Below are 27,262 nucleotides of genomic sequence, written 5' to 3' on the forward strand. Positions count from 1 at the left end.
CAAAGTCATCGTTACGGATAGGACTTGGGACAAATTCCAGTGAGTCAGGAATCAAGAATGGTTTTCATTTATCTTATCCTTGGAGTAGACCCAGTTGCAAAGCCAAAAGTGATGCTTTTCAACTTGTAGTATGTTTACAATCAATGGCACTTTACAACACGTTAAGTCATTCTCATTTCTCAGGGCAAAACTCTCAAGTGTTGATTTAATAATAATAATAATGTTGGTATTTGTTAAGTGCTTACTATGTGCAGAGCACTGTTCTAAGCCCTGGGGTAGACACAGGGGAATCAGGGTGTCCCACGTGGGGCTCACAGTCTTAATCCCCATTTTACAGATGAGGGAACTGAGGCACAGAGAAGTGAAGTGACTTGCCCACAGTCACACAGCTGACAAGTGGCAGAGCTGGGATTCGAACTCATGAGCCCTGACTCCAAAGCCCGTGCTCTTTCCACTGAGCCACGCTGCTTCCCATTATAGATTTATAGAGCTGTCCTTCTGGTTCAAAGAGTATATCACTGATGGTGAAGTTTATCTATGAGTGCATCTGTGGCTATAAACGTCAAAGCAAAATCCACAACATCTTTTTCTCTCAAGTGCTCTGAACAGAGTAAGTGCTCAGTAAATGCGATTGATTGACTGACAACCCCAGCAAACTGGGCATATAAAAAGCTTATTCATTCATTCAGTAGTATTTATTGAGCGCTTACTATGGGCAGAGCACTGTACTAAGCACTTGGAATGTACAAATCAGCAACAGATAGAGACAGTCCCTGCCCACAGACGGGGTTACAGTCTAATCACTGTGCTGTTGTACTTAATTTTTGTAATATTTGGTTCAGTTTTCTCTTTTACCTCCTGGTTTCTCTTCGTTTTAAAGAGAGCTACTCCCTTCTTGATGGCAGTGTACCACGTTGACTTTTCCTCAGCGATCGACTCCCATTTTTGGGCTGAGATGCAGCATTGTCTGAAGGAAAGAATAAAGAATTGTATAGGCTTATTGATTTGCCTTAGATAACTGTTTAGTCTCTTTAATGGAAAAGGATTCTTTCCTCTTAAAATTTGCATTTCCCCTCTCTGTGTCGTTTTAATACAGATAACTGTTCAGTCTCTTTAATGGAAAAGGATTCTTTCCTCTTAAAGTTTACTTTTCCCCTCTCTGTGTTGTTTTAATTCTCCATTGTGTGTTTACCGCTACTTCTTCCCAACAAACAGCCTGCTCGATTGAGAGGGAGAGGGCCAGGACCTAGCTTCCAACAGCCGATACAACTTGAGAGTTAAATCAATCAATAAGTGGTATTTATTGAGCGCTTGCTATGAGCAGAGCACAGTATTAAGCACTTGGGAACATACAATATAACGGAATTAGCATACATGTTCTCTGCCCATTACGAGTTTACGGTCTAGAAGGGGGGACAGACATGACCTAAATAAGTAATTTATAATATAAAATTTCAAGATGTGCACATAAATGCTCTGGGGTTGGAAGTGGGGTGAATATCAAATGTCTAGAGGTCACAGATCCAAGTGCAGGGATAATGCGGAAGGCAGAGGGAGCTGGGCCAAGGAGGGCTTAACTGGGGCTGAAGAACGATGACCAAGAGCAGGCTGAGCTGAACACTTGGGAGACTGCAGTCAAGCAAAACACCTGTTCCCTGCCCTTAAGACAATAATTATTTACACAGAGTGGGAGCGGGAGGAAATAAATAGCCTGGATTAGATAAGTGTGTCATTATGTCTGAACTGATCAACTGAGGAAATAACTAAATAGGCCATGGGTTCAAATCCCGGCTCCCCTGCTTGTCAGCTGTGTGACTCTGGGCAAGTCACTTCACTTCTCTGTGCCCCTGTTACCTCATCTGTAAAATGGGGATTAAAACTGTGAGCCCCACATGGGACAACCTGATCACCTTGTATCCCCCCAGTGCTTAGAACAGTGCTTTGCACATAGTAAGTGCTTAACAAATACCACCATTATTATTATTATTATTATTAAATGTACAAATTTTTATATGTACTTGTACTGCATGAATATACACATGGGGATTAAGACTTTGATCCTTGTGTGGGACAGGGACTGTGTCTAACCTGGTTAGCTTGTACCTACCTCAGTGCTTAGAACATTGACTTGCTCCTTTTGCTCTTCCCCGACCTCCCCAGTTCTGCAGCATTTATGTAAAGATCTGTCATTTTATTTATTTGTATTGATGTCTGTCTCCCCCAGTCTAGACTGTGAGCTCACTGGGAGCTGGGAATGTCACTGTTTATTGTTGTATTGTACTTTCCCAAGCCCTTAGGACAATGCTCTGCACACAGTAAGCACAATAATACACTTAACAAAACACATAATAAGCATAATAAAACACATAAATACGATTGAATGAATGAATGAATGATGAACAGTTGACACACAGTAAACTCTTAACAAATACCATCATTATCATTATTAAGCACTAAGAAAGAGAATAGAGGCAGCATGGTGTAATGGATAGAGCCCAGGCACTGGATTCAGAAGGTCATGGGTTCTAATCCTGACTCCGCCACTTGTCTGCTGTGTGGCCTTGGGCAAGTCACTTCACTTCTCCGTGCCTCAGTTACCTCATCTGTAAAATGGGGATTAAGACTCTGAGTTCCACGTGGGACAAGGACTGTGTCCATGCTTGAATCCATCGCAGCTCTTAGTACAGTGCCTGGCACATAGTAAGCTCTTATTAAGGAGTCTACAGATAGGAAGATGACACGGACCCTATCCCTCCAAGGCTCACGATCTCGACTACTCCGAAAAGGAAGGAAATCCCATCTGCCGGCTGGATAGAAAAAGGACTATTTCAGGCAAGTATCTGTGTGAGCCGGCTAACTTGCGGGGCCTGTCCTACAGGGGGTTGTTAATCCTTGAGGAGGAACCTCCTGCCTAAGTAGAGGAGCGGCGGGCCGAGAAGGCAGGGCTGGAACATTCCTGAAGCAGACGAGCGGTGGCGTAGACAGGGCCATGGCACTCATTCCCGGCTGGGCCGGGAGGAAGAGCCTGCGGCCCACAGAACCTTACTGAATCCTCACCGCGGACCCGGAGACTGACTGTTCACACCACTCACCATTTAGGGTCAGCTTATCCTGCCCCGCTCCTCCACAGATGAAGAGCAGATGCAGATGAAGAGCAGAACGCCGTCGGGGAAGATCGGTGGCCTGGGAAAGATCAGTCCCATCCTTGCGTGAGAGAGTCACTGTTCCCTGGGTGAGGGATAATCGGGTGTCGGCAAGGACACGGTCGCGGAGGGCGGTGGTCCCTCTGGGGACTGCCTGGAAGGAGGTTTGCTCAGGAGGGACCAGCCGGGAGAGGCACAACTCAATCGATCGATAGATCAGTGGCATTTAGTGAGTGCTTACTGTATGCAGAGCACTATACTAAGCGCTTAGGAGAGTACAACAATCATTCAATCGATCATATTTAATGAGTGCTTACTGTGGGCAGAGACTGTCCTAAGCCCTTAGGAGATTATAATATAATAATTAAGTGTATTTAGCTAGTGCTTACTGTGTGCCAAGCACTGTACTAAGTGCTTAGAAGAGTATAACACAATAATCAAGTGCTTCTAGTGAGCGCTTACTGTGTGCCGAGCACTGTACTAAGTGCTTAGAAGAGAACTTCTCTGTGCCTCCGTTCCCTCATCTGTAAAATGGGGATTAAGACTGTGAGCCCCACATGGGCCAACCTGATTACCCTGTATCTACCCAGCGCTTAAAACAGTGCTTGGCACATAGTAAGCGCTTAACAAATACCAACATTATTATTATTATTATAATACAATACTCAAGTGCTTCTAGTGAGTGCTTACTGTGTGCAGAGCACTATACTAAGCACTTAAGAGAGTATAATATAATAAAGTGTGTTTAGTTAGCGCTTACTGTGTGTAGAGCACTAAACTAAGCACTTAGGAGAGTACAGTGCAACAATCAGTCGTATTTAGTGAGTGCTTACTATGTGCATAGCATTCCACTAAGCGCTGGGAGAGTACAATGCAACAATCAAGCAACCAATCAATGGTATTTAGTGAGCGCTTACTGGGGGTAGAACATTCTACTAAGCGTTTAGGAGAGTACAATACCATAATCAATCAATGGTATTTAGCGAGCGCTTACTGTGTGCAGAGCACTGTATTAGGCATTTAGGAGAGTACAGTATATCAATCAATTAATCATATTTAGGGGAAACTTACTGTGTTACTTACAGCCCTTGGGAGCATACTATTATGGAGTTGGTAGACATGCTCTCCACCCGCAAGGAGCATACAGACTCGAGGGAGAGACAGATATTAAAATAAATTACAGATATACACATAAATGCTGTGGGGTTGAGGGTGGGGTGAACAAAGTGTACAAATTCAACCAAAAGGATGACACGGATGGAGGGGGGTGGGGGAAATGAGGACTTAGTTGGAGAAGGCGTCTTGGAGGAGATGTGACTTTAATAAGCTTTGAAGGTGAAGGGGGGGTTCTCTCTGCGATGGTAAGGAGTTTCTGTTTGATATGGAAGTGGATGACAGAGCCCGGGCCGAGGAGTCAGAAGGACCTGGATTCTAATCCCAGCTCTGCCACTTATTGGACCTTGAGCAAGTCCCTTAACTTCTCTGTGCCTCAGTTCCCTCATCTTTCATTCATTCATTCATTCAATAGTATTTATTGAGCGCTTACTATGTGCAGAGCACTGTACTAAGCGCTTGGGATGAACAAGTCGGCAACAGATAGAGACAGTCCCTGCCGTTTGACGGGCTTACAGTCTAATCGGGGGAGATGGACAGACGAGAACGATGGCAATAAATAGAGTCAAGGGGAAGAACATCTCGTAAAAACAATGGCGACTAAATAGAATCGAGGCGATGTACAATTCATTAACAAAATAAGTAGGGTAACGGAAATATATACAGTTGAGCGGATGAGTACAGTGCTGTGGGGATGGGAAGGGAGAGGTGGAGGAGCAGAGGGAAAAGGGGAAAAAGAGGGTTTAGCTGCGAAGAGGTAAAGGGGGGGTGGCAGAGGGAGTTGAGGGAGAAGAGGAGCTCAGTCTGGGAAGGCCTCTTGGAGGAGGTGAGTTTTAAGTAGGGTTTTGAAGAGGGAAAGAGAATCAGTTTGGCGGAGGTGAGGAGGGAGGGCGTTCCGGGACCGCGGGAGGACGTGGCCCGGGGGTCGACGGCGGGACGGGCGAGACCGAGGGACGGTGAGGAGGTGGGCGGCGGAGGAGCGGAGCGTGCGGGGTGGGTGGTAGAAAGAGAGAAGGGAGGAGAGGTAGGAAGGGGCAAGGGGATGGAGAGCCTCGAAGCCTAGAGTGAGGAGTTTTTGTTTGGAGCGGAGGTCGATAGGCAACCACTGGAGTTGTTTAAGAAGGGGAGTGACACGCCCAGATCGTTTCTGCAGGAAGATGAGCCGGGCAGCGGAGTGAAGAATAGACCGGAGCGGGGCGAGAGAGGAGGAAGGGAGGTCAGAGAGAAGGCTGACACAGTAGTCTAGCCGGGATATAACGAGAGCCCGTAGCAGTAAGGTAGCCGTCTGGGTGGAGAGGAAAGGGCGGATCTTGGCGATATCGTAGAGGTGAAACCGGCAGGTCTCGGTAACGGATAGGACGTGTGGGGTGAACGAGAGAGATGAGTCAAGGATGACACCGAGATCGCGGGCCCGAGAGACGGGAAGGATGGTCGTGCCATCCACAGTGATAGAGAAGTCTGGGAGAGGACCGGGTTTGGGAGGGAAGATGAGGAGCTCAGTCTTGCTCATCTGTACAATGGGGATTAAGACTGTGCACCCTAGTTGGGACAGGTCCAACCTGATTAACTTGTATCTACTCCAGTGCTTAGTTCAGCGCCTGGCATGTAGTAAACACTTAACAAATACCTTAAAAAACAAAAAACAAACAACCCTGGAGGTTCTTGAGGAACAGGGAAACAAGGACTGAACTTTTTGTAGAAAAATGATCTGCAGGCAGTAAGTGCTCAGTATAGTGCTCTGCACACAGTAAGCACTAAGGAAATGCATTTGACTAAGTGCTCAATAAATACCATTGGTTGATTGATTAATTGGAGTAAGGAGAGGTAGGAGGCAAGGAGGTCAGCAAGGAGGTTAATGTTCCTTAACCATTATCCACTGGGCTCTTGTCCACTGGGCTCTAGGCTCTATCCACAGTAGATGATGCATTTCCACATTCATTCATTTGATCATATTGATTGAGCGCCTACTGTGTGCAGAGAACTGTACTAAGTTCTCTAAGCGCTACTAAGTACTACACATCCTTCTAACCACATAGTGGAAGAGAGAGGGGGAGCCCGGGGTGAATGAGAGTGATTTGTGTGCAAGGGAATGTGTCTGTTTAGTGTTATAGTGTACTCTCCCAAGTGCTTAGTTCAATGCTCTGCTCAAAGTAAGTGCTCAATAAATTCGATTGAATGAAAGAATGAATCACCCTGTTGGAAACACCAGGTTTCCCCACAAATCACCACTAAACAGGTCTTCCGATTCCTGGTCCCCGGCCCCTACATCCTCATCTCCTCCAGAGGTTGGGGGAAGCACTAAATACCCCAACCTCCCTCTTCCCTGACTCCGCTCCCTTCTCTCTACGTTGTCAACTCCACGGTTTAGACCGTGATTTCATGAGAAGCAGCATCTGTAAAATGGGATTGAGACTGTGAGCCGCACTTGGGACAGGGACTGCATCCAACCTGATTTACTTGTATCCATCCCAGGGCTTAATACAGTGCCTGGCACATAGTAAGTGCTTAACAAATACCACAATTATTATTATTACTAATAACAATAATGAAAACATAACTATAAAAACTAAAATGAAAAATAATAATTAATAATAGTAATAGGGGAAAAGTGCAAGGATAACTACAAGAAACATAGGGGAATAAATGAATCGCTAACAAATTAATAAACAGGTATGAGTTGGCCTAATGGAAAGAGAATGGTCCTGGAAGTCAGAAAACTTGAGTTCTAATCCTGGCTCTGCCACTTGCCTCCTGTTTGATCTTGGGCTATTCACTTAACTTCACTGTGCCATAATTTCCTCCTCTGCAAAAAAATAGGGACGAAGTACCTGTTCTCACTTCGCTGGTAAGCCTGATGAGAGACAGGAACTTTGGCCATCCTGATCATCTTGGGTCTACCCCAGTGCTTAGCCCAATAGTACAAACTTAGCACATAGCAACAAACACCACAATTATCATTATTATTATTATTACTCTAAAAGAGCTGAGGTTGCTGAAGAGATGGTATGACGGGGAGGTGGATGTATTAGTCAGAGAAGGCCTTCTGAAGGAAGTGACTTTTTAGAAAGGCTTTCAATGAGGGGAGAGATCCAATTTCACAAAGTTCTGTGGGGAGAAGAGGAGAGTAATACCTTGCCGGCTGGTCCGGTTCTGCCTTCGTGTTTGCTCCCTTGGTCCTAAGGTTTGCTGCGCCCCAGACAGTTTAAGAAAACAAAACTTGTCCAAGGTGGGTTCCGCCACTGAAAGTTGACTTGTTCCTCCTGAGTTCCAGGAAAACCAGTTTGTGATTCAAACCTGGCCACGTTCCCAAGGATAAGCAGGTGCTTTTGTCTCCTCCTAGGAAATCGAGTCTAAGCGAAGTAGAAATGCTCTAGGGGATTGTAAGCCCCTTAAGAGCAAGTGAGAAGTGGCATAGCCTAGTAGATAGAGCAAGGGCCCGGGAGTAAGAAGGACCTGAATTCTAATTCCGACTCTACTACCTCTTTGATGTGTGACCTTGGACAAAGTCACTTAACTGCTCTGTGCCTCAGTTACCTCATCTGTAAAATGGGGTTAAGACTGAGAGCCTTATGTGGGACATGAACTGTGTCCATCCTAATTTGCATTACCTATCCCAGCGCTTAGTACAGTGCCTAACACAGAGTAAGCACTAAACAAATGCCATAAAAAAGAATCGTATCTACTAACTCTCTTGGACTCTCCCAACTGTTGAGTAAGTACAGTGCTCTGTATAGAATAAGTGTTCATTGTGAAGCGTTAGAGAAGCAGCGTGGCCCAGTGGAAAGATCCCGGGCTTGGGAGTCAGAGGTCATGGGTTCAAATCCCTGTTCTGCCACTTGTCAGCTGTGTAACTGTGGGCGAGTCACCTAACTTCTCTGTGCCTCAGTTACCTCATCTGTAAAATGGGGATGAAGACTGTGAGCCTCACATGGGACAACCCGATTACCCTGTAATAATAATGTTGGTATTTGTTAAGCGCTTACTAAGTGCAGAGCACTGTTCTAAGCGCTGGGGGAGATACAGGGTCATCTGGTCGCCCCACGTGAGGCTCACAGTTAATCCTCATTTTACAGATGAGGGAACTGAGGCACAGAGAAGTTAAGTAACTTGCCCACAGTCACACAGCTGACAGGTGGCAGAGCCGGGAGTCGAACCCATGACCTCTGACTCCGAAGCCCAAACTCTTTCCATTGAGCCACACTGCTTCCCCACGCTATATCTACCCCAGCGCTTAGAACAGTGCTCTGCACATAGTAAGTGCTTAACAAATACCAACATTATTATAAGTGTTCAATAAATGCAACTAATAGATTTTAAACAATTTTTCCAAATAATATTGGTTTCACGTAGATGACAGAGTTCTCTCTGGGAGCTGTCTTGGAACCCTTCACTTGAAGGTATTTATGGAGCATCTACTTTGGGCAGAGGACTGAACTTTGCATTTGGGAGAGTTCAATAGAGTTAGTAGAAAAAAATCATTTTTTATGACATTTGTTAAGCGCTTCCTATGTGCCAGGCTCTGTACTCAGCACTGAGGCAGGTAATACGACCCCTCTCAGGGTCACACCTGGGGAGTTTCCAGTACTCTACCAGTCTCGACTATGGGAGGGAGAGTCAAGCAAAGGCCTACCCATTCCACTCCTAGCTTGGCCAGTGGGTAATGAGTGGAAGGCAAGCTGCTACAAGTCATAACTCACCCGTGCTGGGCAGCAGCGGCAGGGGAGAGAGTCAAGGGCAGAGACTCGAGTTTACTGCGTGGAAGCAGGCAATGGTAAACCACTGCTGTATTTTGACCAAGAAAACTCAGTGGACACACTACCAGATCGATTGCAGGTGGAGGTGGGGTGTTCTGGGAGACTTGTACCCGTGACGTTACTATGGGTCAGAAATGACTCAACAGAACAAGATAATACAAACTAGTCAGGTTGGACACAGCCCATGCCCCACATAGGCCTCACAGTCTTAACCCCATTTTCCAGATGAGGTAACTGAGGCATGGAGCAGTTAAGTGACTTGCCCAAGGTCACACATCAGATAAGTGGCAATGCTCTTAGGAGAGGTAGAAGAGACGAGGACCACGTTATCGCTGGGACAGTTCAGTAACTGATCCAGTACTTTCTATATAGCAGGAAAACCGGGATGTTTTGGGGGGAGGGGGCCGTGAGCTGTCTCCACTGGAGTGACTGGTGGAAATTCTTTCCACTGCAGTCCTCTCACTGGCTGCGATCCAGAGCTGGAAAGCAACAGAGCAGAAGGAAGGGACCGTCCACCCCCGAATCGTGCCACTCCCACTGCTTTCTGATCCGGATCTACTCTAGGCCACCAGCACCTTAACGATCACGGTGGTATTAGTTAAGCGCTTAGTATGTGCCGGGCACTGTACTAAACACTGGGATAGATACAAGGTAAATGGGTTGGATACAGTCCCTGTCCCACATGAGGCACACGGTCTTCATCCCCATTTTACAGATGAGGTAACTGAGGCAAAGAGAATAATAATAATAATTATGGTACATGTTAAGTGCTTACTATGTGCCAAGAACTTTTCTAAGCACTAGGGTAGATACAAAGTTAGCCGAATTGGACATAGTGCCTGTCCCACAGTTGGGCTCCCACTCTTAATCCCCCTTCTTTACAGATGAGATAACTGAGGCACAGAGACCCCAAGTGACTTGTCCAAGGTCCCACAGCAGATAAGTGGTGTTGTCGGGATTAGAACCCATAAACTTCTGACTCCCGGACCCACACTGGGAGTTGCTGAAGAGAAGTGAGTTGCCCGAGGTCATACAGCAGACTAGTGGCGGAGCGATCCGAGCCCGCTTGGGGCCTGAGGGGCTCTGGAGGTGGGGGATTGTACGTTGGCAGCCCCAGGCTCCCCTCCGCAGCCTTTCTTGGCTCTACCGCCCACCTCATCCATTGTTCCTGGGCGTCCAGGTGCAGAAAGGACTTGTAGAAGGGCCCCGCCCACCCAGGTACTGCCACACAATCAAGTTACACGTTCCTGAGGGGGAGGAAAAGCCTCCCCCCAAACCCACAAGGATATTAAATTTTAACAAAAGGAAACCAGGAAGCATGCAAATGTCGGTTACGAGAAAGATGAAAGGAGTCGAAAGAAAGAAGCAAACAGATGGGGGCTACCGGTTGTCTGGAGGCTGGTGTAAAGTGCCATCTTGGAGGCCCCTGGGAAACGTGGAGACAAGGGGTTCCTTGGTAGATTGTCACCTGGATGAGCGACAGCAGAACAGTAAATCCATTGTGAGCTTCTACAGGGGAGTTAGGGACATTGGCCTTCTCTAACCCCTAAGGTGGTGGTCCAGAAGGCAGCCGTCATAGCACGGTCTAGTGGAAAGAGCACAGAATTAGGAGCCGGGAGACCCAGGCCCTATTCCCAGCTCTGATACTAGCCTGCTGGGTGACCTTAGGAATGTCTCTTCCCCTCTCTGGTTCTCAGTTTCTTTATCTGCAAAATGGGGATAAACTATGTGCCTCTTACCCACTCCCTTCTGCATCACCTTGTCACTTGGGTTTACATCTTTTATTCACCCCTCTCTCAAGCCCACGGCTATTACGTACATATCCCTAATTTACCTATATTACAGTCTGTATCCCTCTTGAGACCCTAAACTGGTTATGGGCAGGGAACACACCTATCAACTCGGGTGTAGTATAGTGTAGTAAATAGTATATAAATTGATTCTTGATTCTATTTATTTGCTATTGTTGTAATGAGATGTTCATCCCCTTGATTCTATTTACTGCTATTGTTCTTGTCTGTCGGTCTCCCCCGACTAGACTGTAAGCCCATTAAAGAGCAGGGACTGTCTCTATCTGTTACCAATTTGTACATTCCAAGCACTTAGTACAGTGCTCTGCACATAGTAAGCGCTCAATAAATACTACTGAATGAATGAATAAATGAATACTATTGAATGAATGAATAAATGCCATTGATTAATTGGTCACCACCACCATCCTCTCTATCTCACACCCCCCAGCCTTGCAAAAGCGGGGATGAGGGGACTCGTTGCAGGAAGGGCACGTGTCTACCAATTCTGTGATATTGTACTCTCCCGAGTGCTTGGCACAGTGCTCTGCACACGCAGTAAGTTCTCAATAAATATGGTCGATTAGACTGTGAGCCAGGTGGAGGACAGGGACCATATCTGATCTTAGTATCTTAGCTATACTCCAGCCTTTAGCACAGAGTAAATACTGTAGAAATACCATAATTTTTATTGTCGCATGGTTCAACAAATATAAAGCGGTGAACTAGATGGGCTGATGAGCTGACTCAGGACAGGCCTAGCTTATTATTATTAGTATCATTGTATTTTTTAAGTGCTTACTATGTGCCACTCACTGTACTAAGCGCTGGAGTAGAGCTAAAATAATCTGATTGGATGAAGTCCCTATCAGTTATGTCCATTTCCTTTAGAAACCTCACCCAAACCCAGAGGAGAGACCAAAAAGCTCTGAACTAGAGAGAAGAGGTGGGATTGTGGGAATTAAGCAGGGGAGGAGGAAGTAACGGTGGAAATGTAATGCTTCCTTCTCGAAGTGGTAAAGTTGGACTATTTTACTACAGTGTTGACAATTTTTTTCCACAAATGACTTGAGTTCTAGTTGGTAAGAGGTCCTGTAACTACTTCTCCTCACATGCTTCCAGGTAAAAACGATGCTGGGAAGCAGCATGGCCTAGTGGATAGAGCACAGGCCCCGGAGTCAGAAAGATCTGGGTTCTAATCCTGTCTCCTCCACTTGTCTCTTTGTGACCTTGGACAAGTCACCTCACTTTTCTGGGCCTCAGTTACCTTATCTGTAAAATGGGGATTAAGACTGTGAGCTCTATATAATAATAATGACGATGATATTTGTTAAGCGCTTACTGTGTGCCAAGCACTGTTCTACGTGCTGGGGTAGATGCAAGGTAATGAGATTATCCCATGTGGGGCTCACAGTCTTAATCTCCATTTTACAGAAGAGGTAACTGAGGCACAGAGAAGTGAAGTGACTTGCCCAAAGTCACACAGTTGACAAGTGACAGAGCCAGGATTAGAACCCATGCCCTCTGACTCCCAAGCCCGTGCTCTTTCCACTAAACCACGCTGCTATATTGGACAGGGACTGTGTCCAACCTGATTAGCTTGTATCTACCCCAGTGCTTAGAACAATTCTTGGCACATAGTAAGTGCTTAACAAGCACTTGGAGAAGCAGCGTGGCTCAGTGGAAAGAGCACGGGCTTCGGAGTCAGAGGTCATGAGTTCGACTCCCGGCTCTGCCACTTGTCAGCTGGGTGACTGTGGGCAAGTCACTTAACTTCTCTGGGCCTCAGTTCCCTCATCTGTAAAATGGGGATTAAAAGTGTGTGAGCCCCACATGGGACAACCTGATGACCCTGTATCTCCCCCAGCGCTTAGAACAGTGCTCGGCACCTAGTAAGCGCTTAACAAATACCGACATTATTATTATTATTATTAAATACTAACATTATTATCATTTATTAAATGCTTCCTTTGAGTCAAGTACTGTGCTCAGTCCAAGTGCCTTTCCCAGGGTCATCCAGCAGGCGAATGGCAGAGCTGGGATGAGAACCCAAGTACACTGAAACTCTAGGCTCTGTTGTCTCCCAGCAACACAAAGGAAACAAATTAGCCATTAAAAAGGGCTCCTTTTACTTCATGTGTGGTCTCCTCGTGGGCAGGGATGGGATCGACCAGATGTGTCGTACTGGACTCTCCCCATCTCTTGAGATAGTGCTCTGCGCCCAGTAAATGCTCAAGAAGTACCACTGATTGATGATTGACTGAGCGCTAAGTCTTCATTTTGGATCATGAATTGGAAGGCAGGAGGGGATCGTCTCCCCCGATTAGACCGTAAGCCCGTCAAAGGGCAGGGATTGTCTCTATCTGTTGCCAAATTGTCCATTCCAAGTGCTTAGCACAGTGCTCTGCACAAAGTAAGCGCTCAATAAATACTATTGAATGAATGAATGAATGAATCGAGGGAAAAGGAAGATCAATTAATCAATCAGTGGTATTCATTAATAATAAGAATCCTAATAATGATGGTAATAATAATAATAATAATGGTGGTATTTGTTAAGCGCTTACTATGTGCAAAGCACTGTTCTAAGCGCTGGGGTAGATACAGGGTAATCTCCCAGACTTCTCCGTCACCGTGGATGGCACGACCATCCTTCCCGTCCCGCAGGCCCGCAATCTCGGTGTCATCCTTGACTCGTCCCTCTCGTTCACCCCACACATCCTATCCGTTACCAAGACCTGCCGGTTTCACCTCTACCATATCGCCAAGATCCGCCCTTTCCTCTCCACCCAAACGGCTACCTTACTATTACGGGCTCTCGTTATATCCCGGCTAGACTACTGTGTCAGCCTTCTCTCTGATCTCCCTTCCTCCTCTCTCGCCCCGCTCCGGTCTGTTCTTCACTCCGCCGCCCGGCTCATCTTCCCGCAGAAACGATCTGGGCGTGTCACTCCCCTTCTTAAACAACTCCAGTGGTTGCCTATCGACCTCCGCTCCAAACAAAAACTCCTCACTCTAGGCTTCAAGGCTCTCCATCACCTTGCCCCTTCCTACCTCTCCTCCCTTCTCTCTTTCTACCGCCCACCCCGCACGCTCCGCTCCTCCGCCGCCCACCTCCTCGCCGTCCCTCGGTCTCGCCTATCCCGCCGTCGACCCCTGGGTCACGTCCTCCCGCGGTCCTGGAACGCCCTCCCTCCTCACCTCCGCCAAACTGATTCTCTTTCCCTCTTCAAAACCCTACTTAAAAATCACCTCCTCCAAGAGGCCTTCCCAGACTGAGCTCCTCTTCCCCCTCTACTCCCTCTGCCATCCCCCCTTTACCTCTCCGCAGCTAAAGCCTCATTTTCCCCTTTTCCCTCTGCTCCTCCACCTCTCCCTTCCCATCCCCACAGCACTGTACTCGTCCGCTCAACTGTATATATTTTCGTTACCCTATTTATTTTGTTAATGAATTGTACATCGCCTCGATTCTATTTAGTTGCCATTGTTTTTACGAGATGTTCTTCCCCTTGACGCTGTTTAGTGCCATTGTTCTTGTCTGTCCGTCTCCCCCGATTAGACCGTAAACCCGTCAAACGGCAGGGACTGTCTCTATCTGTTGCCGACTTGTTCATCCCAAGCGCTTAGTACAGTTCTCTGCACATAGTAAGCGCTCAATAAATACTATTGAATGAATGAATGAAAGGTTGTCCCACGTGAGGCTCACAGTCTACATCCCCATTTTGCAGATGAGGGAACTGGGGCCCAGAGAAGTTAAGTGACTTGCCCACAGTCACACAGCTGACAAGTGGCAGATCTGGATTCGAACCCGTGACCTCTGACTCCCAAGCCTGGGCTCTTTCCACTGAGCCACGCTGCTTCTCTAAGGATCTGAGTTCTAATCCCACTTCCACCACAAGTCTGTTCTGTGACACCTTGGGCAAGTCAGCTCACCACATCACTTCTCCGGGACTCAGTTACCTCATCTATAAAATGGGGATTAAGAGTGTGAGCCCCTTGTGGGACAGAGACTTTGTCCAACATTATTAATTTGTATCTGCCCCAGCTCTTAGAATAGTGTTGGGCACATAGGAAGCACTTGATAAGTACCGTGGCTCAGTGGAAAGAGCCTGGGCTTCGGAGTCAGAGGTCACGGGTTCGACTCCCAGCTCTGCCACTTGTCAGCTGTGTGACTGTGGGCAAGTCACTTAACTTCTCTGGGCCCCAGTTCCCTCATCTGTAAAATGGGTATTAAAACTGTGAGCCCCACGTGGGGCAATCTGATCACCCTGTATCTACCCCAGCGCTTAAAACAGTGCTCTGCACAAAGTAAGCGCTGAACAAATACCAACATTATTATTATTACTCCAAGGGGAGTGCTTACCATGTGCAGAGTACTGTACTAAGCACTTGAGGGGGTGGGAGGGAAGGTGTGTGTGTGTGTGTGTGTACATGTGTGTTTGTGTGGGTGTGTGTCCAGTAGTTCTGCAGACTTGTATATTAAAAGCCATTTGTTTGGCAGATGTGAGCCCCACTTCATCCACTCTCCTAGCTGTTTGGAACCCAACTGCACGTCTCTACCCTTTTGTAGCAGATGTTATATTTTATGAAAACTGACTCACAAGGGTGGTTCTGCTATCTGGTACAGCGTGAACTCCTCCGAGGCATGGATGATTGCACAACTAGAATTCCCTCCAAACCTTAAATATTTGGGAGAATTCTTTCCTGGAAAAACAAATTCAACTAGATGTTTCCAGGCATAGAGAGCGGAGTAGCTTCAAGCCTCGTCTTAATCTTCTTCTCAGTGGAGAGGAGTGTAAGGGAGTGACTTAGTTTCTCTCTCTATTTCTCTTTCTAGTTTTATTTTTAGATTCTTAAAAGTCGGGCCCTCAACTCCAAAATCCCTCAATATCCACAGTGCTGCATAGAAGCAATATATGCAGCCTGCTTTTAATAATATATATTGGGCTGGCACGCAATACATGCTTAATAAATAACATGCTTAATAAGTAATGGGAAGTAGCGTGGCCTAGTGGATAGAGTGCGGGCCTGGGAGTCAGAAGGTCCTGGGTTCTAACCCCTGTCATCTGTGTGATCTTGGGCAAGTCACTTCACTTCTCTGGGCCTCAGTTACCTCATCTGTAAAATGGGGATGAAGATTGGAGCCCCATCTGGAGCCTAGGCTGTATCCAACCTGATTAGCTTGTATCTACCCTAGTGTTTAGTACAGTGTCTTGCACTCTGTAAGTGTTTAACAAATACCATAAACATAGCAATAACAATTATTATTATCAGTATATTTTATATGTATATTTTTCTGCAGCTGTATATGACAATATACCCAGCTTTTCAATTGGACAGGATTGAAATGGAAATGTGAGTTTGTGCTGGTTCTCCTTTCCCACTATGTTACAAGGAAGTCAGTGTTCTGTAAGCTTGTATTTGTTAAGTGCTTTACTATGTGCTAGCCACTGTGTTAAGTGTTGGGGTAGATGCGAGCTAATCAGTTTGAGCCCAGTCCATGTCACACATGGGGCTCACAGTCCTCACCCCCATTTTACAGATGAGGTCATCGAGACCCAGAGAAGTGAAGTGACTTGCCCAAGGTCACGCAGCAGACAAATGGCAGAGCCGGGATTACAACTCAGGTCCTTATGACTCCCACAGCCGTTCTCTATCCACTCCCATGTGCTTAGTACAGTGCTCTACACACAGTAAGAGCTCGATAAATCCCATTGGTGATGATACCCTGTTTTAGGGTCTTGGGATTCCTCTTCCTAACGGGTTCAGGAAACCAGATTGCGCCCTGGGCTGACTGGCCACTCAATATGAGAGCGGAGCATCTTTGCCAATGGTGCAACCACAGAAAGAGGTGGGACCCCAAAAGGGTGGGGACCCTCCACTCCCTCTGACCATCCCTAGTGTCCTAAGGCAATTCAGAGTTTGTTCTGCTTCAGACTGTGAGTCGGGACTCCAGGACCTGACAAACGTGGTTCATCTCTAACTCGTACTTTTTATGGAGTGGAAAAAACTTTTTTGTTTATGTGACGATTTTATGCCTTGCCATGCTTGCCATTTCTCCAGTAGCGTTCCAAGACCAGTTCCTTACCAGACATAACATAGAACTGAAAAGTGCGTGTGTGTGTTTGGCTTTGAACACGTATTTATGTATGATCGGAGAAATTTCCTGCAAGTAAATCTATTTAAATCCAGGGTAATTCATTCACTCACTAGAATTTATTGAACACTTACTGGATGCAAAGCACTCTACTAAGCTCTTGGGAGAGTACAATATGACAATAAACAGACACATTTCCTGCTTATAAGGAGTTTACAGTCCAGAGGAGTTTACAGTGTTCCCTCCATAGTCAATTTCCAAAGTTAGGGCCTTGGTCTGCCTCTAGTTCCCTATCTCCCACATATTAATAATGATGGTCTTTATTAAGTGCTTACTATGTGTCAAGCACTACGTTCTGGGGTAGATAGAAGATCAGCAGATTGTCATAGTCCCTGTACTACATGGGTCTTAATCCCCATTTTACAGATGAGGTAAATGAGGACCAGAGAAGTGACTTGTCCAGAACACACAGCAGACTAGCGATGGAGCTGGGATTTTAGAACTCACGTCCTTCTGACTCCCAGGTCTGTGCTTTTATCCACCAAGCCATTCTGCTTCCCATTTTTTATATTGTGAGTACTTGAGGGTCAGGAACCATTTCGAATCATCCCCTGGATATTATTTCCCAGTGCTTAAAACACTGCTGATCAAAAAGTGAGTGCTTAATAAATACTAGTACTAGTTGGCGTGGATAGAGCACAGGTCTGGGAGTCAGAAGGTCATGGGTGCTAATCCTGGCTCTGCCATGTATCTGCTGGGTGAGCTTGGGCAAATCATTTCACTTCTCTGAGCCTCAGTTACCTCATCTGTAAAATGGGGATTGAGACTGTGAGCCCCACGGGGGACAGGGAATGTGTCCAACCTGATTTGTTTATATCCACCCCAGTGCTTAGAACAGTGTCTGGCACATAGTAAGCACTTAATCAATGCCATTATTATTCAGCATGGCTCAGTGGAAAGAGCCCGGGCTTGGGAGTCAGAGGTCATGGGTTCGAATCCCTGATCTGCCACTTTTCAGCTGTGTGACTGTGGGCAAGTCACTTAACTTCTCTGTGCCTCAGTTACCTCATCTGGAAAATGGGAATTAACTGTGAACCTCATGTGGGACAACCTGATTACCCTGTATCTACCCCAGCGTTTAGAACAGTGCTCTGCACATAGTAAGTGCTTAACAAATACCAACATTATTATTAATATTCATTCTTTCAACTGTATTTATTGAGTGCTTACTAAATGCAGGGCACTGTACTAAAGCCTTGGTAGAGTACAATATAACAATAAACAGACACATTCCCTGCCCACAAAGAGCTTGTGGAGGTAGTAATTAGTATTTATTAAGCATTTACCATGTGTATACCCCTCTGCTAAGTGCTAGGAGAGTGCGGTACAAAAGAGTTCGTAGATGTGATCTCTGTGCACAAGGAATTTATAATCCAGAGGCTCCCAGAGGTTTGGTATTTGGACTGAGATCTTGACCTTTTAAGATTTTTCGTGTCACCAACTTCCTTAGATGTGGCTTAGTGGATAGAGCATGGGTCTAGGAGTCAAAAAGACCTGAGTTCTAATCCCAGCTCTGCCACTTGTCTTCCAATACTTGGCTGCTGCTTGACCTTGGGCAAATCCCTTAATTTCTCTGTGTCTCACTTTCCTTATCTGTAAAATGGAGATGACATACCTATTTTCCCTCCTACTTAGACTATGAACCCCATGTGGGACAAGGACTGTGTTCAGCTTGATTATCTTGTATCCACCTCAGCACTTAGTACAGAGTTTGACACAGAGTAAGTGCTCAACAAGAACCAAGCTTGTTATCTCCCTCCTACTTAGACTGTGAATCCCACGTTGGACAGGAACTGTGTCTAACCTGATTTTTCTTGTATCTGCCCCAGCGCTTAGTACAGTGCTTGGCACAGAGTAAGCACTTGACACATAGTAAGTGCTTAACAAATACCATAAAAATATAAATACATCTATAGCAAGAAATATTATTTTCCTTATAATTAATAATTACCATTACTCAGTAAGCACTCAGTGAATATTACCAATTGATGTCCAAGGTAGCTCCTTCTTTCACCAATGCAGAGAACTTCCTGTCCTTTACTCTCATCACCCATCCCCTTCCCTTTCTGATATGGACCCTCTTTTAAGGCTCCCCTTGGGGTTTTCCTGAGCGCCTCTTAGATTTCAATTCATTGTTTAAGACTAGTTCCCCTATTATTGCCCCACAGCAGCTCATCTTCGGCATGTGATCAGAACTGAAATGAGGGAACCCAAAACAAGGAGGTCAGAGGGATTGTTCTAACAAAGCCTCCCACAGTGCTGTGCCCCAGCCGATCTAATTTCGGCTCTGCTACTTGTCTCTTGTCTCTGGGCCTCAGTGACCTCATCTGCAAAATGGTGATTAAGAACATGAGCCCCATGTGGGACAGGGACTGTGTCCAACCCGATTTGCTTGTATCTACCCCAGCGATTAGTAAGCCGAGGACAGGTGTATGTGGTTTGCTACCATCAAGAAGAGAGGCTCTCTTTGAGCAGAACTTTGTATGAGAGACAAGGGAGCAAAAGAAAAAACAGCATCAGGCACTACAAACCTTAAGTACAACAGCACAATTTAGGGACACCCCTTTTGTTTGCACGATGCAGCTGGGTCTTTTCAGTCACCTCTGCACTCGTAGGTGAACTTCATTGTCACTGGTGTCTTCAAATATGAAAGACAATTTCTTCAAATATGAAAGACAATTCTCTCTGTCTATACACACACACACTCATCTAAGAGAATATATATAAATATAGGTTTATGTTGGTATTTGCTAAGTGCTTACTATGTACAGAGCACTGTTCTAAGTACTGGGGGAGATACAGGGTCATCAGGTTCTCCCACATGAGGCACACAGTCTTCATCCCCATTTTACAGATGAGGGAACTGAGGCCCAGAGAAGTGAAGTGACTTGCCCACAGTCACACAGCTGACAGGTGGCAGAGCCAGGATTCTAACCCATGAACTCTGGCTCCCAAGCCCAGGCTCTTTCCACTGAACCACGTTGCTTCTCCAATATATATATATAATGGTGTTATATATAACACTTACTGGGTGCAAAGCACTGTACTAAGTGCTTGGGAGAGTACAAGATGACAATAAACAGTCACATTTCCTGCCCATAAAGAGCTTACAGTCTAGAGGAGTTTACAGTGTAGATTTCAAGAATGATCACCTAAATATTCCGCCCACTGCAGAAAATGATACTAGTATGTGAAATAATAATGATATTTCTAGGCCCATGCTCTATATATGATATATGTGTGTGTGTGTGTGTGTGTGCATCCGTACGTGTATGTTTGTACATATAGGAATATATATATGAGTGTGTGGATGTGGGTGGATGTGTGTGTGTGTATGTATATGTATGTGTATATATATGTATATATGTATATGTGTGTGTGTGTGTGTGTGTGTGTATATGTATATATATCTTCCAGTCAGCCTTCCCTGACTAAGCCCTCCTCTCCTCTTCTCCCACTCCCTTCTGTGCCACTTTTACTTGCTCCTTCATTCATCCTCCCTCCCAATCCCCACAGTACATATGTATATATCTTGTAATTTATTTATTTAGTCGCGTATTTATCTCTTTATTTATTTAGTCATTTATTTATCTCTTTATTATTTAAGTGCCAAAAAAAAAAATTTTTTAAACCACATGAACGAGGGGATGGAGGCGAGAGGGTGGAGTGACCAGATGAAAATTGGACACTATCCTTTGTGAAAGCCGATAACCGGTCCTCCTGGCCTCCACTTCTTCCCCTAATTTTCATCTCTGTATAAAGTCTTCCATCCAAGGGGCCACCGAGATCATCAGGGCCCAACATCTTGAGCACATCTTGGAATGATGGGTGGGGGACACGTTTTCTGTTTTGCACCAAGCGCAAAAACATTCAACGCTAACCAAGACTTTTTTTAACCAGATCAAGCAAACTTCCCGAGGAAGATATATCCCTGCCGATACTGGACGACACGAGAGTTCGGCAAGGAGGTCCGTTGGAGACTCGACTGAGACTCTTTGTCAGTGTACCAAATCTGATATTCAAGCAGCAGCACATGTGCTTCTCCCTCACACCCGCTCATTTTTTCCACTCGCTTTCATTCCTCTCCCCGCCCCACCTCATTGTTTGCACTCAGAGATGATCCAAATTATCCAAGCCATCCAGCTCAGAAATGCCCTACTGGGCTCTCTCTTCCACTGCCCACTCCTTCATCAAATAAGAAAAACATCTAATTTGGTGGGGGGGAGGGGAAGGGAACATTTCCCCTTAGAGTCAGGGATGACTAGAGCAGAAAATGACCTTCGAGAGTGGATTTTTTTGTTCTGTTTTGCTTTTATAAGGTATTTGTTAAGTAATTACTATGTGCCAGACACTATATTAAGTATTAGATACAAGCTGATCAGATTGGGCAAAGTGCTTGTCCTATATGGGGCTCACAGTCTTAATTCCCATTTTTCAAGTAACTGAGGCACAGAACTTTAGTGACTAGCCCAACGCCACACAGCAGACAAGTGGCAGGGCTAGGATAAGAACCCAGGTCAATCAATCAATCCATGGTACTTACTGAGCGTTTTCTGTGTGCTGGGCACTGTTGTCAGCTCTTGAGAGAATACAGTATAATAAGGACGTTCCTCGTCCTTCTGAATCCCAGGTCTAAACTCTGTTCACTAGGCCACACTGCTTCTCATGCTGGGTTGAAAGTCTACTTTAAGACTCATTTGGGCGTGATGATTGATTGAGATATGTATCTATGCAGCATATATGTATGTGTATACTGTGTATATATTATAAATATATATATATATAGACTATATACATGCTAAGAGGGAGAGTTTTTCCATTTTGAGGTGAAACTTGTAAGAGTGATGATGGTATTTGTTTAGCTCTTACTACGTGTCAAGCACTCTTCTACGCACTAGGGAATTACAAATTAATCAGTTCAGACACAGACTGAGTAGGAAAGCTAAGGTCACTTAGGGCAGAAAAGTGGCAAAGCCAGGATTAGAACCCAAAACCTCTGCCCCCCAGACCCACTAAGCCACGCTGCTCCTCTTGGAATACTTGAAGACTTTTTCTTTTTACAGCCTAGCGTTTCCTTGCTGCCTAAAAAAAGGATCATTTGCTATAAGGATAGCATAAAATCTAGGGAGAATGTAGTACAGGCTCAGGGAAAAATAATTATGGTATTTGTTAAGGACTTACTATGTGCCAAGCACTGTGTCATGCTGGATACAAGCCAATCGGGTTGGACACAGTCCAAGCTATAGGTCCAGAGAACCTTTCTAGTAGCATCCTCCTACACTGTAGGCTCCTTGTGGGCAGAGAATGTGTCTATCAATTTTGTTGTATCGTACTCTCCCAAGTGCTTAGCACAGCGCTGTGCAAGAGTAAGTGTTCAATAAATACGACTGATTGATTGATCGATTGATTATAACTTCCATTCTATTTTCAAGAGCTGCTCAGGCATATGTGCTCTTTTATAGTGCATCCAGAAGGCTTTGGAGCCTTATCTTCTAAGTAGAGGACAGGACACGATCCAAACAATTCTTTTGTAACCACACCACTAAATCGCATGTTGCTCCCTCCCCATACCAGGCATTGTTCAAGAGCTTCTGACACATATGGCCAAATTTATGCAAGACTATGGGTGTGCAATGCAAACTCAGCAGTTTCTTCAGGAGTTAGTTGACCCTTTTGCCATTGCAGGCCCTTATTCTCTTCATTTCCCCTGAGCCCTTTATTCAACTCTCTCCAGCGCTCACGGTTTGGGGACAGAAAGCCATTTCTTTTTCTCAGATTAAGTCCTGGAAAATCCCTGCTTTTCCAGGCCCCGGAGAACTAATCTTGAGAAGCAGCATGGTCTAGTGGAGATAGGATGAGTCTGGAAGTCTGAAGACTTGGTTCTAATCCTGGCTCTGCCACTTGATTGCTGTGCTACCTTGGGCGAGTCACTTAACTCCTCTGGGCCTGTTTCCTTATCTGTCAAATGGGGATTAAGACTATGCGCTCAGTGTGGGACAGGGATTATATCCAACCTGATTACCTTGTATCTACCCCAGGGCTTAGGATGGCCTAACAAATACCATTATTATTATTATTATTATTATTATTAAGAAATAAAACCAGGAATCAGAAAAGGTTAAAAATCACACTTCTTAGCTCCTGATATTTCAAGAGGTCTGATTCTTGCATTCTTCAATACTGATCGTATTTGTCTTTTTTTTTCCGCCCTGTCCACAGCTCTGCTTATTTTCCAGGGGCTAAGCCACCATGGAAGACCTCGAAGCGTTGATATTTGAAGACGTGGAGAACTACTCCTACACTTTAGAGTACTACGGGGAGGTGGACCAAGAAGAGACGGCCCATCTGACGGCAGTTCACTCGGTGTCCCTCGTGCTGTACTGCGTGGCGTTCATCCTGGGGGTCCCGGGGAATGCCGTGGTCATCTGGTTCACGGGGTTCAAGTGGGACAAGACCGTCACCACCCTCTGGTTCCTCAACCTGGCCGTTGCGGATTTCGTCTTCGTCCTCTTCCTGCCTCTCTACATCACTTACGTAGCCATGAACTTCCACTGGCCCTTCGGGGTCTGGCTGTGCAAGGCCAACTCCTTCATCGGCCTGTTGAACATGTTCGCCAGCGTCTTCTTCCTGACGGCCATCAGCCTGGACCGCTACGTCCACTTGGTCCACCCCATCTTCTCCCACCGGCGCCGGACCCTGAAGAACACCCTCCTGGTCATCGGAGCCGTCTGGCTCGCGGCCGCCCTGATCGCCGGACCCGCCTTGTACTTCCGGGACACCCTCGAGTACAACAATCACACCATCTGCTACAACAATTTCCACCAGAGCGACCCCGGCATCGTGTTGATGAGGCACCACGCCTTGATCTGGCTGAGGTTCGCTTTTGGGTACCTCTTCCCCTTGCTGACCATGAGCATCTGCTACTCCTGCCTGGTCCTCCAGGTGAAGCGGCGAAGCATCCTGACGTCCAGCAGGCATTTCTGGACCATCCTGGCCGTGGTGGCGGCCTTTCTGGTGTGTTGGACGCCCTACCACATATTTAGCATCTTGGAGCTGTCGATCCACCACAACGGCCACTTCCACGACGTGCTGCAGGCCGGGATCCCGCTCTCCACGGGCTTCGCGTTCCTCAACAGCTGCTTGAACCCCATTCTGTACGTGCTGATTAGCAAGAAGTTCCAAGTGCGTTTCCGGGCTTCGGTGGCCGAGATCCTGAAGCACACCCTGTGGGAGGTCAGCTGGTCCGGGACCGTGAGCGAACAGTTTAGGAACTCGGAGAACAAAAACTTATGCCTTCTGGAGACCACACAGTGAGTCGCCCGTCTTCTCCTCTACAGCGGCATGACTGCAAGCCCGATTTTCTGGGGTTCCCTCACCGGGAATACCTCCGGGCCAATTCCGGCCGCCTGAGGGGAACGATCGAGTCGTCTGATCGGTTCAAGTGGGCAGACCGCTCCAGTGCCAACACGAGACTTGGGAAGGGCGCTGATTGGCCAAAACGGCGTTCTCATTCATTCTTAATAGTTAAGACAACTGGAATCGCTGTCCTCGAAGCACGTGCTTGCTGTGTCTTCAAACGTCGACCCTATTGTCTCTTCAAACGTCAGTCTGAAACGCCTTAAAACGCCCCATCCTATTGTTAAAGATCAGACCGATTCGTTCCAAAGGATGGGACTTTCTGGTTCTGGAATTCATTTTGGTCTTTACGTATTACTGCACAGGCACCAACCCCAGGCATACGCTCAGTATACTGCAGACACATTTAATCTTCTGTATAGTCTTAGTGCCTACAGTATGTATTCTGCTGCAAGTTGTTTGATGTAGCATACTGCAAATAAACGTTTTTAAAACTGGTGCTTAGGGTTTGTTTGTTTGTGTGTGTGTTGTATTATGGTTGTAGGTTTATAGGGTATATGTATATATGCACACAAACATATATCTATATATACACACACGCACATATACATATATATATATATATATCACTCTTGAACTTGGATTTCCACCCTTTATTCACCCCTCCCTCAGTCCCTTAGCACTTAACGTACATATCCTCAGCATGGTATAGTGGATAGGGCACAGGCCTGGGGGTCAGAAGGTCATGGGTTCTAATCCCAGTTCCACCACTTGTCTGCTGTGTGGCCTTAGGCAAGTCACCTTACTATATATATATATATATCAGAAAGGAAAACTGAAATGTGACTCTGCAGAGGTGATATCTGGAAATGGACGCTTGGACTGATTTTAGGATGGTACCTATGTGGTCTAAGAAATAACCAGACTCTGAGACCTAGATTCTGCCCTGAGGTGAGTATTTGCTATTAGCAAATGGCCCAGACGGGACCATCCTCAGGTCCGGAAGGCTTGGCCAGCTAATCTGGAATGAAGCCACTGGTTTACTCCAGTGGAAGGTAGCGAAGCAAAGAGATTTGGTGGATAGAACACCGACTTGCGACTCAGAAGGACCTGGGTTCTAATCCCAGCTCTGCCTTTTGTGTACTGCATGACCTTGGGCAAGTTTCAGTTCACTTCTCTGTGCCTTAATTACATCATCTGTAAAATGAGGATTAAGACTGTGAGAGCCCCTGTGGGACATGGACTGTGTCCAACCTGACTAGCTTGTATCCACCCCCAGCACTTAGTAGCTTACCTGGCACATAGAAAGCGATTGACAAATACCACAATTCCTATTATTACATTTTTATCTGTCTCCTCATCTAGACTGTAAAGTTGTTGGGAGCAAATGGGATTAAGACTGTGAGCCCTACGTGGGTCAACCCGATTATCTTGTATCTACCCCGGTGCTTAGAACAGTGCTTGGCCCATAGTAAGCACTTAACAAATACCATCATCATCATCATCAAGGAACGTGTCCACCAACTCGGTTATAATGTTGGCATTTGTTAAGCACTTACTATATGCAGAGCACTGTTCTCAGCACTGGGGGAGATACAGGGTCATCAGATTGTCCCACATGAGGCTCACAGTCTTAATCCCCATTTTCCAGATGTGGTAACTGAGGCACAGAGAAGTTAAGTGACTTGCCCACAGTCAGACAGTTGACAAGTGGCGGAGCCGGGATTAGAGCCCACGACCTCTGACTCCCAAGCCTGGGCTCTTTCCACTGAGCCACTTCCACTCTTGCGCCCCACGTGGGACAACCTGATTACCTTGTACCTATCCCAGCGCTTAAAACAGTGCTTGGCCCATAATAAGCGCTTAACACATACCATCTTAATTATTATTCATTCATTCATTCATAAAGTCGATTTACTGAATGCTTAAAGAGTGCAGAGCACTGTACAAGCGCTTGGAAAGTACAATTCAGCAATAAATAGAGACAATCCCTGCCCACAATGGGCTCACAGTCAAGAAGAGGGGAGACAGGCATCAAAACAAGTAAACAGGCAAAGCGCCCTACATTTCTTAGTTACATTATTTAGTTATTATCATTATTATTATTCTGCCAAACCAATGGACTCCTGCCTAGTTTTCCAACACTGGTAAGTGCTGCCCTCTGCTGGCTTCCTCCCAGTGCACGGCGTCCCAGTCAATCTATCTTACTTATTGAGCGCTTACTGTGTACAGAGCACTGTAGTAAGCGCTTGGGAGGGTACAACAATTACAGACACATTCCCTGTCCACAAGGAGCTTACAGTCTACTACAATGCAATATGGTCTAGGGTGTCCCCAGGGGGACCCAGTAACATTGGTTGCAATGATCATCAAGTATAATAATAATAATAATAACGATGTTGGTATTTGTTAAATGCTTACTATGTGCAGAGCACTGTTCTAAGCGCTGGGGTAGATACAGGGTCATCAGGTTGTCCCACGTGAGGTGCACAGTCTTAATAATAATGTGGGTATTTGCTAAGCGCTTACTATGTGCAGAGCACTATTTTAAGCGCTGGGGTAGATACAGGGGTCATCAGGTTGTCCCACATGAGGCTCACAGTCTTCACCCCCATTTTACAGATGAGGTAACTGAGGCCCAGAGAAGTGAAGTGACTTGCCCACAGTCACACAGCTGACAAGTGGCAGAGGCGGGATTCGAAACCTGGGGGCAACTGGGCCTCAAGTAGAGAACCGCAGGTAGGAAAAGCAATCAATGAATGGCATTTACTGCTCGCTTACTGTGTGCAGAGCACTGTACTGAGCACTTGGGAGTATAACAGTAAAACAGTTTGTAGACAAGTTCCCTGCCCACAATGAGTTTACAATCTAGAGGGAGATAGATATTAATATAAATAAATTACAGATGTACACTTAAGTGATGTAAGGCTAGGTGGGGTGGGGGGAGAG

The 27,262-nt window shown here is 46.0% G+C and overlaps 1 protein-coding gene across 2 annotated transcripts in view; it reads left to right on the forward strand.

Moving 5' to 3' along the window:
* Positions 1–24,811, forward strand: part of GPR1 (G protein-coupled receptor 1) — a 47,615-nt gene extending 22,804 nt beyond the window's left edge. Inside the window, exons 2-3 of one of the 2 annotated variants that reach the window (XM_007672662.3) lie at positions 20,858–20,925; positions 23,177–24,811. In XM_007672662.3, the coding sequence (XP_007670852.1) occupies positions 23,207–24,271 (1,065 nt within the window). In that variant the 5' untranslated portion in view covers positions 20,858–20,925; positions 23,177–23,206 and the 3' untranslated portion in view covers positions 24,272–24,811. The remainder of the gene's footprint in view (positions 1–20,857; positions 20,926–23,176) is intronic. The other variant, XM_003431382.4, reaches the window with a different exon arrangement.
* Positions 24,812–27,262: the final 2,451 nt, after the last annotated feature.

This window comes from Ornithorhynchus anatinus, chromosome 7 (genome assembly GCF_004115215.2).
Source record: "Ornithorhynchus anatinus isolate Pmale09 chromosome 7, mOrnAna1.pri.v4, whole genome shotgun sequence".
In the NCBI taxonomy this organism is placed as follows: Eukaryota; Metazoa; Chordata; class Mammalia; order Monotremata; family Ornithorhynchidae; genus Ornithorhynchus; species Ornithorhynchus anatinus.